At 29.4% G+C, this 13,434-nt stretch overlaps 1 protein-coding gene across 1 annotated transcript in view; it reads right to left on the bottom strand.

Moving 5' to 3' along the window:
* The window catches only part of LOC107456091 (abnormal chemosensory protein 6), a 75,943-nt gene extending 74,660 nt beyond the window's left edge, over window positions 1–1,283 (bottom strand). The window contains exon 1 of the mRNA XM_071187633.2: window positions 982–1,283. Coding sequence (XP_071043734.1) covers window positions 982–1,113 — 132 coding nt within the window. The 5' untranslated portion in view covers window positions 1,114–1,283. The remainder of the gene's footprint in view (window positions 1–981) is intronic.
* Window positions 1,284–13,434: the final 12,151 nt, after the last annotated feature.

Genomic DNA, 13,434 nt, shown 5'->3' with positions numbered 1-13,434 from the left:
AACTCATTTTTGTATTGATTAAAATCCTTTAAAATCCAGTTTGTGAAACTAAAGAATTCTTAAAAAAATTTCCTCAAATTTTAAACTTTTGCTTATTTTTAATGCTTAAAATTATTTTTTATACAATTTTAAATTCATTCTTAAAGAAACAGAAATATTACGTCCCATTCTTAAGCTTGGAGAAAACGAACCTTATAGAAAATAGTCATCTTTGAATGTAAATACTTAATGCCCCATATTCATATTTAATGCCTCTTCAGCGTAATTGCGCGAGAAATCTCAAACAAATATATTATTCAGTTGAGCGCCGTATTTGAACTTCAAATCTTACCAGCAGATCATTGTTTCTTTATCAGATATTAATATATTTAAAAATGTTTTCCATCATTTAAAACACTCAAAAAACCCCTCTTTTTCAGCACGACTGAAAAATTCTTACAGTGCAATTTCCTTTCAAGGTTATTTAATGCCATTGGTTTCTTGTTTACAATATATTTTATAAAATATTTTTTGGTGAAATTTTAATACCCGAAAACATGATTATTACAAATATTTATGGAGTGCAAAAAAATTTTAAGCATGTTTGTACTTAAAATAAATTTCGTGCAAGTAAAAATCAATTTTCATGCTGCATGATTAAAGCGTTAAAATAATCTATTTCAATTCCATTTTAAAAATACTAACAAATTAAAACATTCAAACTAGATTTCTCCCTTTTTCATCATGTCTTTAACTTTTCAAATTGAATAAAGCCTAATACCACAGGATATGCAATTGCTATTATTATCATTTCAAGAGGAACTTTTTAAATTACTATATTATAAAGTTAAAATTTACTTTTTGTTAATATTGCTAAAAATTTAACGTTTTTCGATGAAAAAAATAGTAGTTTGTTTGCTTTTTTTCTCACTTTTACATGAAATTTTGAATTGACTTATATGGTTGATAAAATTATGGTATTTAGCCTTGGAATTTACTTACCCCTGGGTTTCCCATACAGTGTCTCCGCATTGGATCCGCACTTCGATAGGTTGGTGAATACCGACCAGGAAAACAAGTCCCCGTCCCCGTATTAATCGGGGGCGGTAAAGGGACGTGTTGCTTTACATTCATGGCTGATGAAACACTCAGCCAATCTTCTTCGCAACACACCTCCCGTTTTGGGAATGCCAGATTAGTGCCAGCCAGAGCTAAGCCTAAAAACAGAGAATGCCGGAAAATATGGGAGGTTTTTGTGGGCGGATTCCGAAGACTGATTTGCTTGAAGCGAGGACTCCACTGGAGTTCGGTGTTCTCCCGGTGACGTCAGCTTATTTATGTACGCGCATGCGCATTTCAGATCTCTCCCGATGCTCCTTTAGCCTCTTCTCTGTCTTTATCAGCGATCAAGGGTAACAGTGGATTACATATTTATGCAGCGAGTTCGCGTTGTTAAAAGTGTGGTTTTTTTGTCTTTTGTTTTGTTCGGGGATAAAAATTAATAAGCGTTAGGATTTTAACGATTAGATGAAGAGGGTTTTTTTTTTATTTCCGCGTTCCTTCGTTTCTTTGAAAGAGAAGCGAGGTTTAAGATGATGATTTTGAACTATTCTAAAAATAGGATTAAATATAAGGCTGCAGAAAAGCAATTTAGTACTACTTTTCTTTTAATAATGTACAAAAAGATATAATTCATTTTTAAATAGAAAGTAAAAACTTGATTTATAAAGTGAGCTGGGGTTGATATTTTAATTAAAACAATATTTGTTTCAGTATCTCCGGACTTGCGTTTTCATTTACAAATATTATTTTATTAGGTTTGTATGCTCAAATTGTAACTCTGCAATCCAATATTCCTTAATTAATTGAATCAAGCGTATCATACTTGGTTTCTGAGAAAGAATAATTAAGTTTAGAAAGAAAATAATGGTTGCTTTTTGGGATTAAAAACGAATTATTTATTAAGACTTCGCTCTTAAAACTCGCTGAGTATTATTTTTAAAAACTCTTCTTTTCCTAATTAAATATCTTCTCTAAAAAACTATTAATTATAACTTTGTTTTTATAATGTTATTTTTCAACCTTTCTCAATATTTTCTTTTTATATACAAAGAAATTTTAGAAATATTTTGCGGTATGAAAGCTGCAAAATATATTACATTGACTATTAATGTAGTTCAAAATCTGAATCTTTTAGAAATTATCATGATTTCTGAAAAAATCTTTAAGAAAATTTAAACTATTAATGAAAGTATAAAATTTAATGTCATGTTACCTGTAATTTTTCTTGCCTTTATAAAATAAATTTTCTACCCTTACTTTTAAAACAAATTTGCGTGATATGTTCATGACTTCTGAAATACTCTAGAATTACCAATGATTCAATCGAAATATTAATACGACAGCTGATTCTTTAAAAAAAATTATTTGCTTATTATTTCATATATGCTAATAGATATAGACGAAATGTGCAAAATTACCTACTGAAAATAAATTTGACAAACCGTTTAAATCTCCTTTCTTCAAACAAAATTAAAATCATCATAAAAAAACTTACATTGTCTAAAATGGACTAATATATCGATCATGCATTGATATTTAAAGTTTATATTATAACTGAAATCCAGAATCGGTTTTATCCTAATTAGGAAGCAAATTGGTTAAAAAAAATCTAATAGACGTTAAAACGGTTGTTCAATTACCTATAACTTTTTAATCTAATTAGCTAAAATGTTTTGGTAAATAAATTACTCCTTTAAACCAATTGACTATTTAAGATATGTCTTTCGAACAATTTAAGTACAGTTCAGAGCGGAAAAAAGGCCTCAATGCAATATTAAATAAATTTATAAGAAAACAGAAACTAAAAAAGACGTATTTTTTTCCCTCAAAATGCATGCACTGTAAAATATTTCGAATCAAATTCTGCTATAAAGTCTAAACAATTTGGATGCATCATCCTTAAAATCTATTTTTACAGTAAAATGCTATACCATAATTTTTACGGTCATATTTATTTAATTAGAGTGACTCAGTGATTTTACGGTAATTATTACCATAGATTTATCAGATTTCTGTTTTACAACGAATTCTGGTAAAATGATTTTACTGTAAGAAGTTCTAGCACCCTGAGTGCCGGCAATTCTTATCGTAATTTGGTTCAGAATTTTTCACAGTGTATGCGGTTATAATTTCTCCTTAAAAAGGGGATACAAATTAAATTTCATTATTCCTAAAACGTGTGTTATCTATGTGTTATCGATTCGTTGTTTAAAATTCAGATTATGGTATCGAATTCAAAAATTATCAATCAAAAATCGATTTCTAATAAAAACACTTTTAGACTGAGTCATCAATTTTGATCAAATTTTAGATTTTCTTCATCGTTCTTCACTCTAGGCGAATGTGACAAAATTACTTTTCACCCCTGTAAAACTGTTTCCTATTAAAGAGACTCTCATTGCGGGTGAGTTGCGATTACATGGTTGTTATATGGTTGCTTATTGAGTATTGAATGAATTAGTAACTCTGATTTTTATTTGAATTGCTTTGAAACATATTGACTTTAAACATATTGTCACAGGTGATATTATTATTGATAATAACAAAGATGTTGAATTTTTACTTTGTAAGAGATTTTGTAGAGGAACTAAATATGGACCTCTTTCAAAGGATTAGTCAAGTACTACTTTCAATTTTTCATAAAGATATTGGTTATTTTATTATTAAAACTTCCCACTATACTCACTACATATCAATACATCTCTTTGTTGACTGGAAAGAGACAATACATTAAAAATTAAAACAACTTCTATTTGACAATTCTTTAATTAAATTCAGTATCTTCAAGTTTAAAACTTATTAGGCTTAGAATTCAAAGGGAAATATTCTAACCTTACGTCCTATAAGCATATTTTTGATTTTTTAAGAAAATTTAATCATAAATTTCATGCACAAATTTGTGAATTCCACATTAAAAATAATTTATACGTCTCAATTCAATATTAATTAAATTAATAAAAAAAAAAACTCTTTTTAAAAACTTCTTTTTTTCCCTCAGAGCGCATGCACTGTAAAAAATTTCGAATCCAAATACGGTATAGAGTTTCAACACATTTTGTGTATCATCCTGAAAATACATTTTCACCATAAAATATTATACCGTAATTTTTACAGTAACATTTATTTAATTAGTGTGATTCAGTGTTTTTGCGATAATTATTACTGTAGATATATCAGATTTCTTGTTCCGCGACAAATTCAGGTATAACTTATTTTACGGTAAAAAATTTTGCCACCTTGAGTGCAAGTACTTTTTACCGTAATTTGATCCGCAATTTTTATAGGGTATGATGTAATAATTTCTGCTTAAAAGGAGCATAAAAACTGAAATCTATTCTTCCTTAAAACGCGTGTTATCTATGAGTTACCAATTCCTTGTTTAAAATTCAGATTATAGTATTAAAGGAGGAGAAAAGAGCAAAAACTCCCCATCAAATATAAATTTTTAATAGAAGCACTTTTAGATTGAATCATCAATTTAGATCAAATTTTTAGATTTTCTTCACCGTTCTTCACTCTAAGCGAATGTGACAAAATTACTTTTGCCCCTGTAAAATTGTTTCTTATTAAGGAGACTCTCATTGCGGGTGAGTTGCGATTACATGGTTGTTATGGATGAGAGACACAAAATTACGAGTAGAATGTTCATGCACGTTTTTTATCATATATGTTTTAACGACATTTGGTGTTTTTGGGCCACTCGCAAATTTCTTTAAAAATAAAAATACATATTTTCAAATAGTTAAATATTCCTTATAATTCTAACTATTACCAACGTGTAACTGTTTTTCGTACCCGAAATTTCAGAAACGCAAAATATTTAGATTAATGCATATAAACGTGGAAAAAAAATTTTGATGAAGTAACCGCACTTTATGGTAATGACACTTATGGTTCAAAAAGATGATTAATTAAAAAAAACGTAATTCTGGCATTGATGAAACTAAAATGTACGATATTTAAACCATTCATTTGTTAACGTTTTGCCGGAAATTCTGGTATTCAAAATTATAGTTCTCATTGCCACTAATTTAGTAAAAAATACAAATCGGAAAAGTAAATCTAAACGAATAAATGGTTTTTATACTATGCTCTACTGTATCGTGATAAAATTAGTAAATTGTGCAATATTTATCAGATTTTATCTCATATAATAAAACCATATTTTAATTAAATTTTATCAAAACCATTAAAGTAATAGTAAATTACTTTTTTGAACTGAGATAAAACAAAATCTGAATGTCGAACTGACTTTTTTCTCATGAGGATTTAAGAATCTAATTTTAAATAAATTTGACTTTTCTTTGATAAATTTGACCTTTGAAACTTAAGTACACTATTCACTATCAAGAGTTTTAATTTGAAATTCCGTTTAAATATATTTAAATATAATACTACTTTCGATCGATAAATCCTTAATTAAAACGAATTTTTTTCTAATTTGAGAAAAAAACAACGTAGCAATATTTCATGAATTAGTAATTTTGATTTTTTATTTGAATCACATTTATAACATATTGAACATATTAACTTTAAACATATTGTCACGGGGGATATTAATATTGTTAATAGCAAAGGTGTTGAACTTGTAGTTTGTAAGGGAACTGAATTTAGACCTAATTCTTATTATTAGCATCAAAGTACTACTTTAAATTTTTCATGAGGATATCGGTTATTTCATTATTGAAACTTATCACACCACTCACTACACACTCACGCATCTCTTTGTTTACTGGACAATGGACAATACATTAAAAATTTAAACAATTTATATTTGAAAACTTTCATCTAACTAAATTCAGTAACTTCAAGCTTAAAATCTTATCAATGACTTAGAGTTTAATGAAAAACATTCCATTATATGTCCTATGGACTATGTCTACTTTATCTTTATTTATAAATGTTTCTATATTAATTTAACAATTTAATTAAATAATATTAATTAATTAATTTAATAGCAACGTACTTCGCAATTCTCAAACACATAAACTCCATTCTAATAACTACAACACTATTAAAAAAATCTATTTTAAATAAATTATGTAAAATTTAAAATAATGACTTTGCGCAATCCTATATTACTATGGTCCCAAAGATTCACAAGATACCTATTAAATCTCGCTTCATCATTTGTGGTATTAATACATACATGAATACACCAAGAAAATTCCGTGCTAAGTACTTAAGAATTTTATTTAGTCATTTTCATGATTCGGGTTTTACTTGAATTAAAAATAATAAACCAGTTATTAATTTTACTAATAATAATTCCATCACACGCATTGAGCCTTATAACTTTAACAATCTTTTTACCAGTATATTCTTTGACAAACTTAAAAATCTTCTTATCTTTTTACCAGTATACCCTTTACGAACTTTTTACCAGTATACCCCTTGACAAACTTAAAAGTCTTCTTATCTCATACTTTAATGATTTTAGCAATATTTCTGATATCGATTCTGAATGCTGGCAAAATACTATCAATTCCTACATTTTTAATAACTCTATTAATAATGGTGAATGTAAATTTTTGCAAATTGCTGGCATACCCCAAGGAACTAATTTTTAACTATTGTCACTAACCTCTTTTTACACTGCTTTGAAAAAAAAATCCTGCAATTTCCATCAGAAATGGCTTCAGATTTATTGATGATTTGATTGTGTTCAATTTTCGTATAGACACTACTATTATCATATATTCAAATTAATTAACTCTGTCAAAAACTGATCAATCTAATTTAAATTATATTTGTCTAAAACTCAAATTAATGTTTTCGAAAAAAAGAAATAATTTTTTACTTCCGGTCAATAACTGATTTACTGAAATTCTAATATTTATTTCTTTAAGAATCTATAGAAACGTAATTACATCTCAAATTGATTGCATTAATTTTATTTGTAACAGTGAAAAGCTGACTTCAAATAATTGCAAACCTCTGCGTAAACTTTTCTTAAATAATTGTATTCTGATTTGATTCATTGACAGATACTTGATTTTGTATAGGATGGCCTTCCACGGCGAAGTAATAATTAGATTTATTGTGGTAGGGCCATTCTAACATGCAAAGTTCAGTCGGCTCACCTTAAGAAATAATTAAGTATCTGTCCATACTTCCAATAAATTTGTTTGGTGCAGGTTTTGTGTGGTGTCTTTCAATTTTCGTTATTTACTTCAATTTTATTTCTATCAATTTTATATCCTTCAGTTTCATTTCTCCCGCAGTGGGACTGATCGTTAAGAAGTGGTTCCCAGCAGATCAATGAAGTCAAGCATCACTGGCTGTGGTCAGTGGGCGGGTGGGTGACCACTTGGATTAGTCTGTGTAGGGACCGAGGGTGTGCGGTATTGGTCCTCGTTAAACTGTTCTACCGTAAAGTGCTCGACTTCGAGTGCAGGTCACCGGGCTACCAAAGCAGGGGTGCCATCCTCTCCGCAGAGGATGAAAATTGTGATGGCATGTCTTCGGATCATCCTCAGGGATGTTTCCCAAACCGTCGCCAATAGCCCATTGTGCAGCTTTAGTGCGACGTAAATAACTACAACAACTACTACAGTAAATTTCATTTCTTTCATTTTTCACTTTAAACTAATTCAATAGACGAACCTACGCATTTTACTTTCATCTTACAGATCAAGTTTTCTTTCCTTTAACTATATATTACTTCTACTTCAATTTACAATGTTTTGGTCCATAATTTTCATCTGACTTTCTCTATATATGACTAATATATATATATATATATATATATATATATATATATATATATATATATATATATATATATATATATATATATATATATATATATATATATATATATATATATATATATGGCAATTTAACCAAATTCATTACCAAAGAGTTTCGGTAAAATTTACCTAGGTTTTTCTTGTTTCCATCGAGCCAGAAATGCTATAAATTTTACCATATTCTGGTGCCATGCGTTTTTCTCTGTGTCAGTATTATTTCTTGCTAGTCATATGCCACTTCTAAAACAAAGAAATAGCCTATAATTAAGCTTTTATTATTAAAAAATAATTTTTAAGTAACTAACACTTCTTTAAAAATTAATTTAAGCTAATTATTCTTATGTCATGTGATAGTTTAAAGAAGCTATTTAATATTTCCAAAAAGAAAGTATCCAAAATGGAATTAAGCGACACTTCTCTTAATAATCGTTCGACAATAATCACTTTTATTTTCCCTCTAACCACTTCTTTCATACTCTACTAAATGAAAATGAAAATGATACTCTACTAAATGAAAATGATTGTAATTGTGATTTATATCAAGCATACTTAAATTTCCACTTTAACTAAAAGCCAGGTTACATTTATTCTAACTGAGCCAGTTGCTAAGTTATTCCAACTGAACCAGTTGCCAGTAACGACTGATTATATTTCAATACATATATATTGAAATATTATCCCCTGGGATTGAGAATTTTCAAATTAAATTATTCAGAAACAATTACAATTCAGAAATGTATTTGAAAAAAAGATAACAAGATAATAAGTCCTAATTTTTGTAAAGGAATTAAAAGAGTAGAACTTCTTTATTTACTTTCCATGTCATCCTTATTATACTTTAAGTAAATCCCATAATAGTTTTCCTGAAAAGCGTAAGGTTGTTCTGTATGAAAAAGGTTTTTATAACACTTCAGGGCGATATTCGTTCAAAAATGGAACTTAAGAATTCAAAAATTTCAAGTATTTTAATAATTTCAAGCTTGATATAAGATTATTAACTTTCATTTTGTTTCATAAGCATAGAATAATTCAATTTAAATTTCGAACTAAACATAAAAATCAAATGAAGAGGTCATAGCAACCAATGAAAATTGTTGGAAAATCTGTCGGTGGTTTCGCGATAACCAATAAAAATCGTTAATTTGCTATGACGTTTGGGCGCTCATGTGAGGCTGAAACAGAAAATAAAACCAAAATCGTATTAGCATTCAAATTATCTACTATCATACGTATAAGTGCATATTATTGTTATTTGTGTAAGTGCATTTTCTGTAAAGTGTTTCGATAAATTTGATGATAATTTTTACTGATTACAATTCAACGTATGGAGTTATTATTTCGCTTGAATGCTTTTAATTTTTAAATTATTTAGTTTAGGGATGCTCTTATCTCTTCTTATTTAGCAAATGTTTTGGTATTAATCTTTATATTTTGAACGCATCTTTTTATTTTTGTGAAGATTTTCGATGGAACCATTAGTGTCATCTACTTTAGACCTTCTTGCTCAATCCATGAACAAGTAAATAAATTGAATAATTCAAGTTCTTTATAAGCTATCAAGTAGCATAATCGAGTACCTTTCGTACAACAAAGCTATAGCATGCGATAAACATAGAAAAAGATGATGAGTCTGTCATACTTCTCTTTCAGGCTCATCATCGGAAATGTTATCATTATCATCATCTTGCCAAATGTCAACATTACCGGACAGCCATTCCAGTAATATTGCAAATTTCTTGTTAAAATTTGTTCAGAAGTAATTCGACTAAAATTCCACATGAAAATTTGAAAATTTTCATTATCGTTAAAGTTCGTACATTGCAGATGAATTGCGTAATAGCGCATTTTTAATTGCATGCAAAATGACCGATAATATCTTATTTTGTCCAATCAGGACTAATATCAAAGCAGAAATTCAGCATTCCTTCGTGAATGGAAATGGATTGTTCATGCTCTACGTAAACCAAAAACATTTTTAAAAAAAACAGTTTTCAATTGGAATCCTCGGGGCAATAATGAGAAAGACCAAACAATACTTGGAGCAGGATAGTTATAAATGAATTGAAAATAATAGGAAAGACGGGGAAAGAGGTAAAATATCTGGCCACAAATAGTGAGATTGAAAGCTATGATAGAAGTCCTATGCTCCTATTTGAAGTGAAAAGGAATATGTATGTATGTAATGACCTTGAATGCGGGTGATAACAAGGAATTACCATTTATATTGCATCGAACACAATTTCCAGTCAGGCTGGCGATTGCGATGATAGTAAAAAAGCTCGAAGTTAAAGTAGAAGTTTATGGTGACCAAAATTTTCCTCCATTTGGGCATGGGCAACTACGTCTAGATTTGTTAAAATGTCACAGCCTGTCGAACATAAAGACTAAAATTGCCGAAGCCAAAGATGAGGTTGGAAGTTCTACAATTTCATGCATTATTTAAAAAGAAGTTTCATAAATCAGCATTATATTAGCTGTTTGTGTTTCTTTTTTCATTCTGCTTTTATAGTTACACTGTCTACCCTTTTGCCATAGGAAATGAAAAAAAATTGCCCAAATTTTGCGTATTGTGTTTTGTAATGTAAACATAAAGTACTTAAAATAAGCATCTAGTTTCCTATTTGATTCGATGCGTGATTGCAAAATTGATTTAGGATCTGCCTCGCATGTCTCAGAAAGAGATTAAATGTCCACCTAATGTCTTTTTACGAATTTAAAAAGGTTAACAGGAGATTTTTTCTGTTTGAACTTTTAGACCCAAGAATCTATCTGTAAGCTGTTGGGCACTTGTTATCAGGTTGTGAAGCTCTATGCAGGAAATTCAGGAAAATTTCTTGTTTTTCGAAGTGAACTAATTAAGCAACGAGGGTTGTCGAGAGTAGTGAGCGGAAAGCAGAGCCTCCTAGTTTACATTTATTTAATAAGCGTGACAATTTAGGAAGATAATCATAGCTCATAAAAGTTCTAATTCATGAAATTTTTGATTGGGGTACAGCCAGTTTGGATAAATTTGCTTTGTGTCAACAATCATTAGTTTCCGCAATTTTCGCAGTAATTTTATTCAGTTATTTTACAGTAAATATTACAGCATAAAAACTATGGTACATAATTTTTCGTTTAGTAAAATTGTATGGCAAATAATGCCTAAACTCAAGGTTCCCTTATTTACAATCATAGTTTGATCCGGAATTTTTTAAAACCTAGCCTATAACGATATCATAAATCACTCTAATAAAATTCTTACTCATCTTTGTATGTCATCTTTGTACTGTAGAAAGCAATGGGAGCCATAGTACGCTTAACGCTTATATTCCGTGTTTATTTTCTTTCTCAGTTTTCATATGCAACTAGATATTTGCTTCCGAGCTGAAAACAATCAGTATTAAAATATTTATTTGTAATAAAATTAATTTTTTGTTTAAATTACACAAATATTAAAGGATAGAAATAAGAAAAATTTCCTAATATTAGAAAAATTTGCATTGAGTACCTGTTCGTTTAATAATTGAATTCTTACTCATAGAAATAGACACATACTTAAGAACTTCTGCATTTTTAATTGTTAAAAAGATATTAATTTTCTTTGAAATAGTGTTTTTATTAATAAAAATGCGAGATAATCTTTAGTTTCTGAAACATGGAATATTTTTTTTCCTCCTTGTTTTATCGAACGATATATCACTAAAGCTATAAATGATTACTGCATTCAGTTTGATTGAGAATGTGTATATGCATATTGGATATTTTATTTTTCTGAAAATTAAAAAATTATTTGTAAATTTTAATGTATGAATGCAAATATGAAGATGTGCAAATATACAAATTTTAAAAATTATTTTGAACAGAAAATGTTAAAGATGAACAAAAATATAAAGATTTTAAGTTGAGAAAAATAATTTGTTAACGTTAAACCACATTATACTTCTCAAAAATTGTAAACATTAGTGTTTTTAAAAAAATGTTTAAATGTTTCATAGAATTTTTTAACAATTTTATATTCTTTTTTGCTGTTGTTACTAACAACGCTTGCCAATACCAGCAAGCCTGCTTTGGGAATCTAATAGATTTTAAGGCAGATGGTGCGTTTCTTGTTTTTCATTTGCGCCATCTACAGCCAAGACATAAACTTAAGCCACACACACGTCACAGCCCGTTTTACAGGGAGGACCCATTCATACTCCGTTCATTCTTCTACAGATCGTAAGTTTAACCTAAATCTGAGACCAATCAATCTCCAATTCAGTACCCCGGGAGGAATTGATTTGTTATGGAAACTTGAAAAACTTTCGACACCGATAGATTTTAGCTCGCACCAGTCACCATTTAATACACGGTGATTCTTCAACCATCGGGATTTGAACTCACGAACATGAGCCCAACGTCTAACCAACCGAATCCTTTTTTAAATAGTTATATATCATAAACAATTTAAAAGAAAGCAAATACATTATTTTGAAAGTTTCAATAGCGTGTCTCAGATTTCCTTATATATATATAAACATTTTACATTGATTTGTTCAAAGGTAATCCATAAATAAATATTAAGCAGATCAAGGTGCCACTTCAAGATAATATATTTGCAATGTTTTTCTTGAAATCTGAAACATTTTTTGAGATTTTAAGGAGGGGTTTATTACGAACTATGGGCTGCTACTGATATTAAGTAAACTATAATTTCATATGACATCGTTAATTATAGTTGTATTGATTTGACATTTAAAAAAATTTAAATTTGAGATATTTTGTTTAAAAATATTATTCGAACTTATTTTAAGTTTGCAAGTGCATATAACCCATCAAACCGTTGCAGGAGTATAAATTCTGTGAACCTTCTTTACCATTCATCAGAAAAGATATAACTGAACAAAAGGGAAGCGTAAGAAAGATCTTGACTTAAAAAGACAAGACTTTAACTATCTCTAAAATATTTCAACTTAATAGTTCAGAGATGATTTGAAATTGAGTAAACTTCAACTGAAATGAACCACAGCTCTCCAACTTTTAAGTCAAGTTCATCAAATATTCACCTAATTCGTATATCAGCCGCAAAGGAGAAACTTGTGACATAACTGTAAAGAAAGCCCAGCGGCAAGCGTTGTCTAAACCATAGTCGACGACCAAAGGCATTGCCCAAGAGAAAAGCATACTCACAGAGACCGTGTTAACAATGCATTATGTGCCTTCGGTAAACTGGTTTGTGAATATTGCAACAGTTTATGTTTGGTGCTCATTTAGATGGCAGGTCAGGTTAAGTCGGACTTGCCTAGCGAATCTCGCAAACTGTTGTCAGGGGATGAATGATTTTGAAACCACATTTCCCTCATTTGAAGTATCTAGTAATTGACTATAAACTTGTTATGAAACTACCTAGAGAAGGGCGGTAGTTTGCGCTACTGAAGAAGACTTCCAAGTTTCGTCTTATTAATTACATTAACACATTGGAGAGGCTGGTTTTCTAATTTGTATTTGAATGTGCGATCTGTTTGGTGAGTCTTGCTTTCCATTTGTCCCTAGAGAACTACGGATACGAATGCTTTATCGCGCAATAGACATGACGACTAAATAGTCGATTAGTTGATTCAGAATTTATACATTGCTCGCAAGAGAGAACGAAAGGGATTTAACTCTGCAAACTTATTCG

This window comes from Parasteatoda tepidariorum, chromosome 11, assembly GCF_982258835.1.
Source record: "Parasteatoda tepidariorum strain Cologne lab strain chromosome 11, Ptep-v5.0, whole genome shotgun sequence".
NCBI lineage: Eukaryota > Metazoa > Arthropoda > Arachnida > Araneae > Theridiidae > Parasteatoda > Parasteatoda tepidariorum.
The sequence above is the reverse complement of the archived record's forward strand: the minus strand, read 5'-3'. Positions and strand labels throughout refer to the sequence as shown.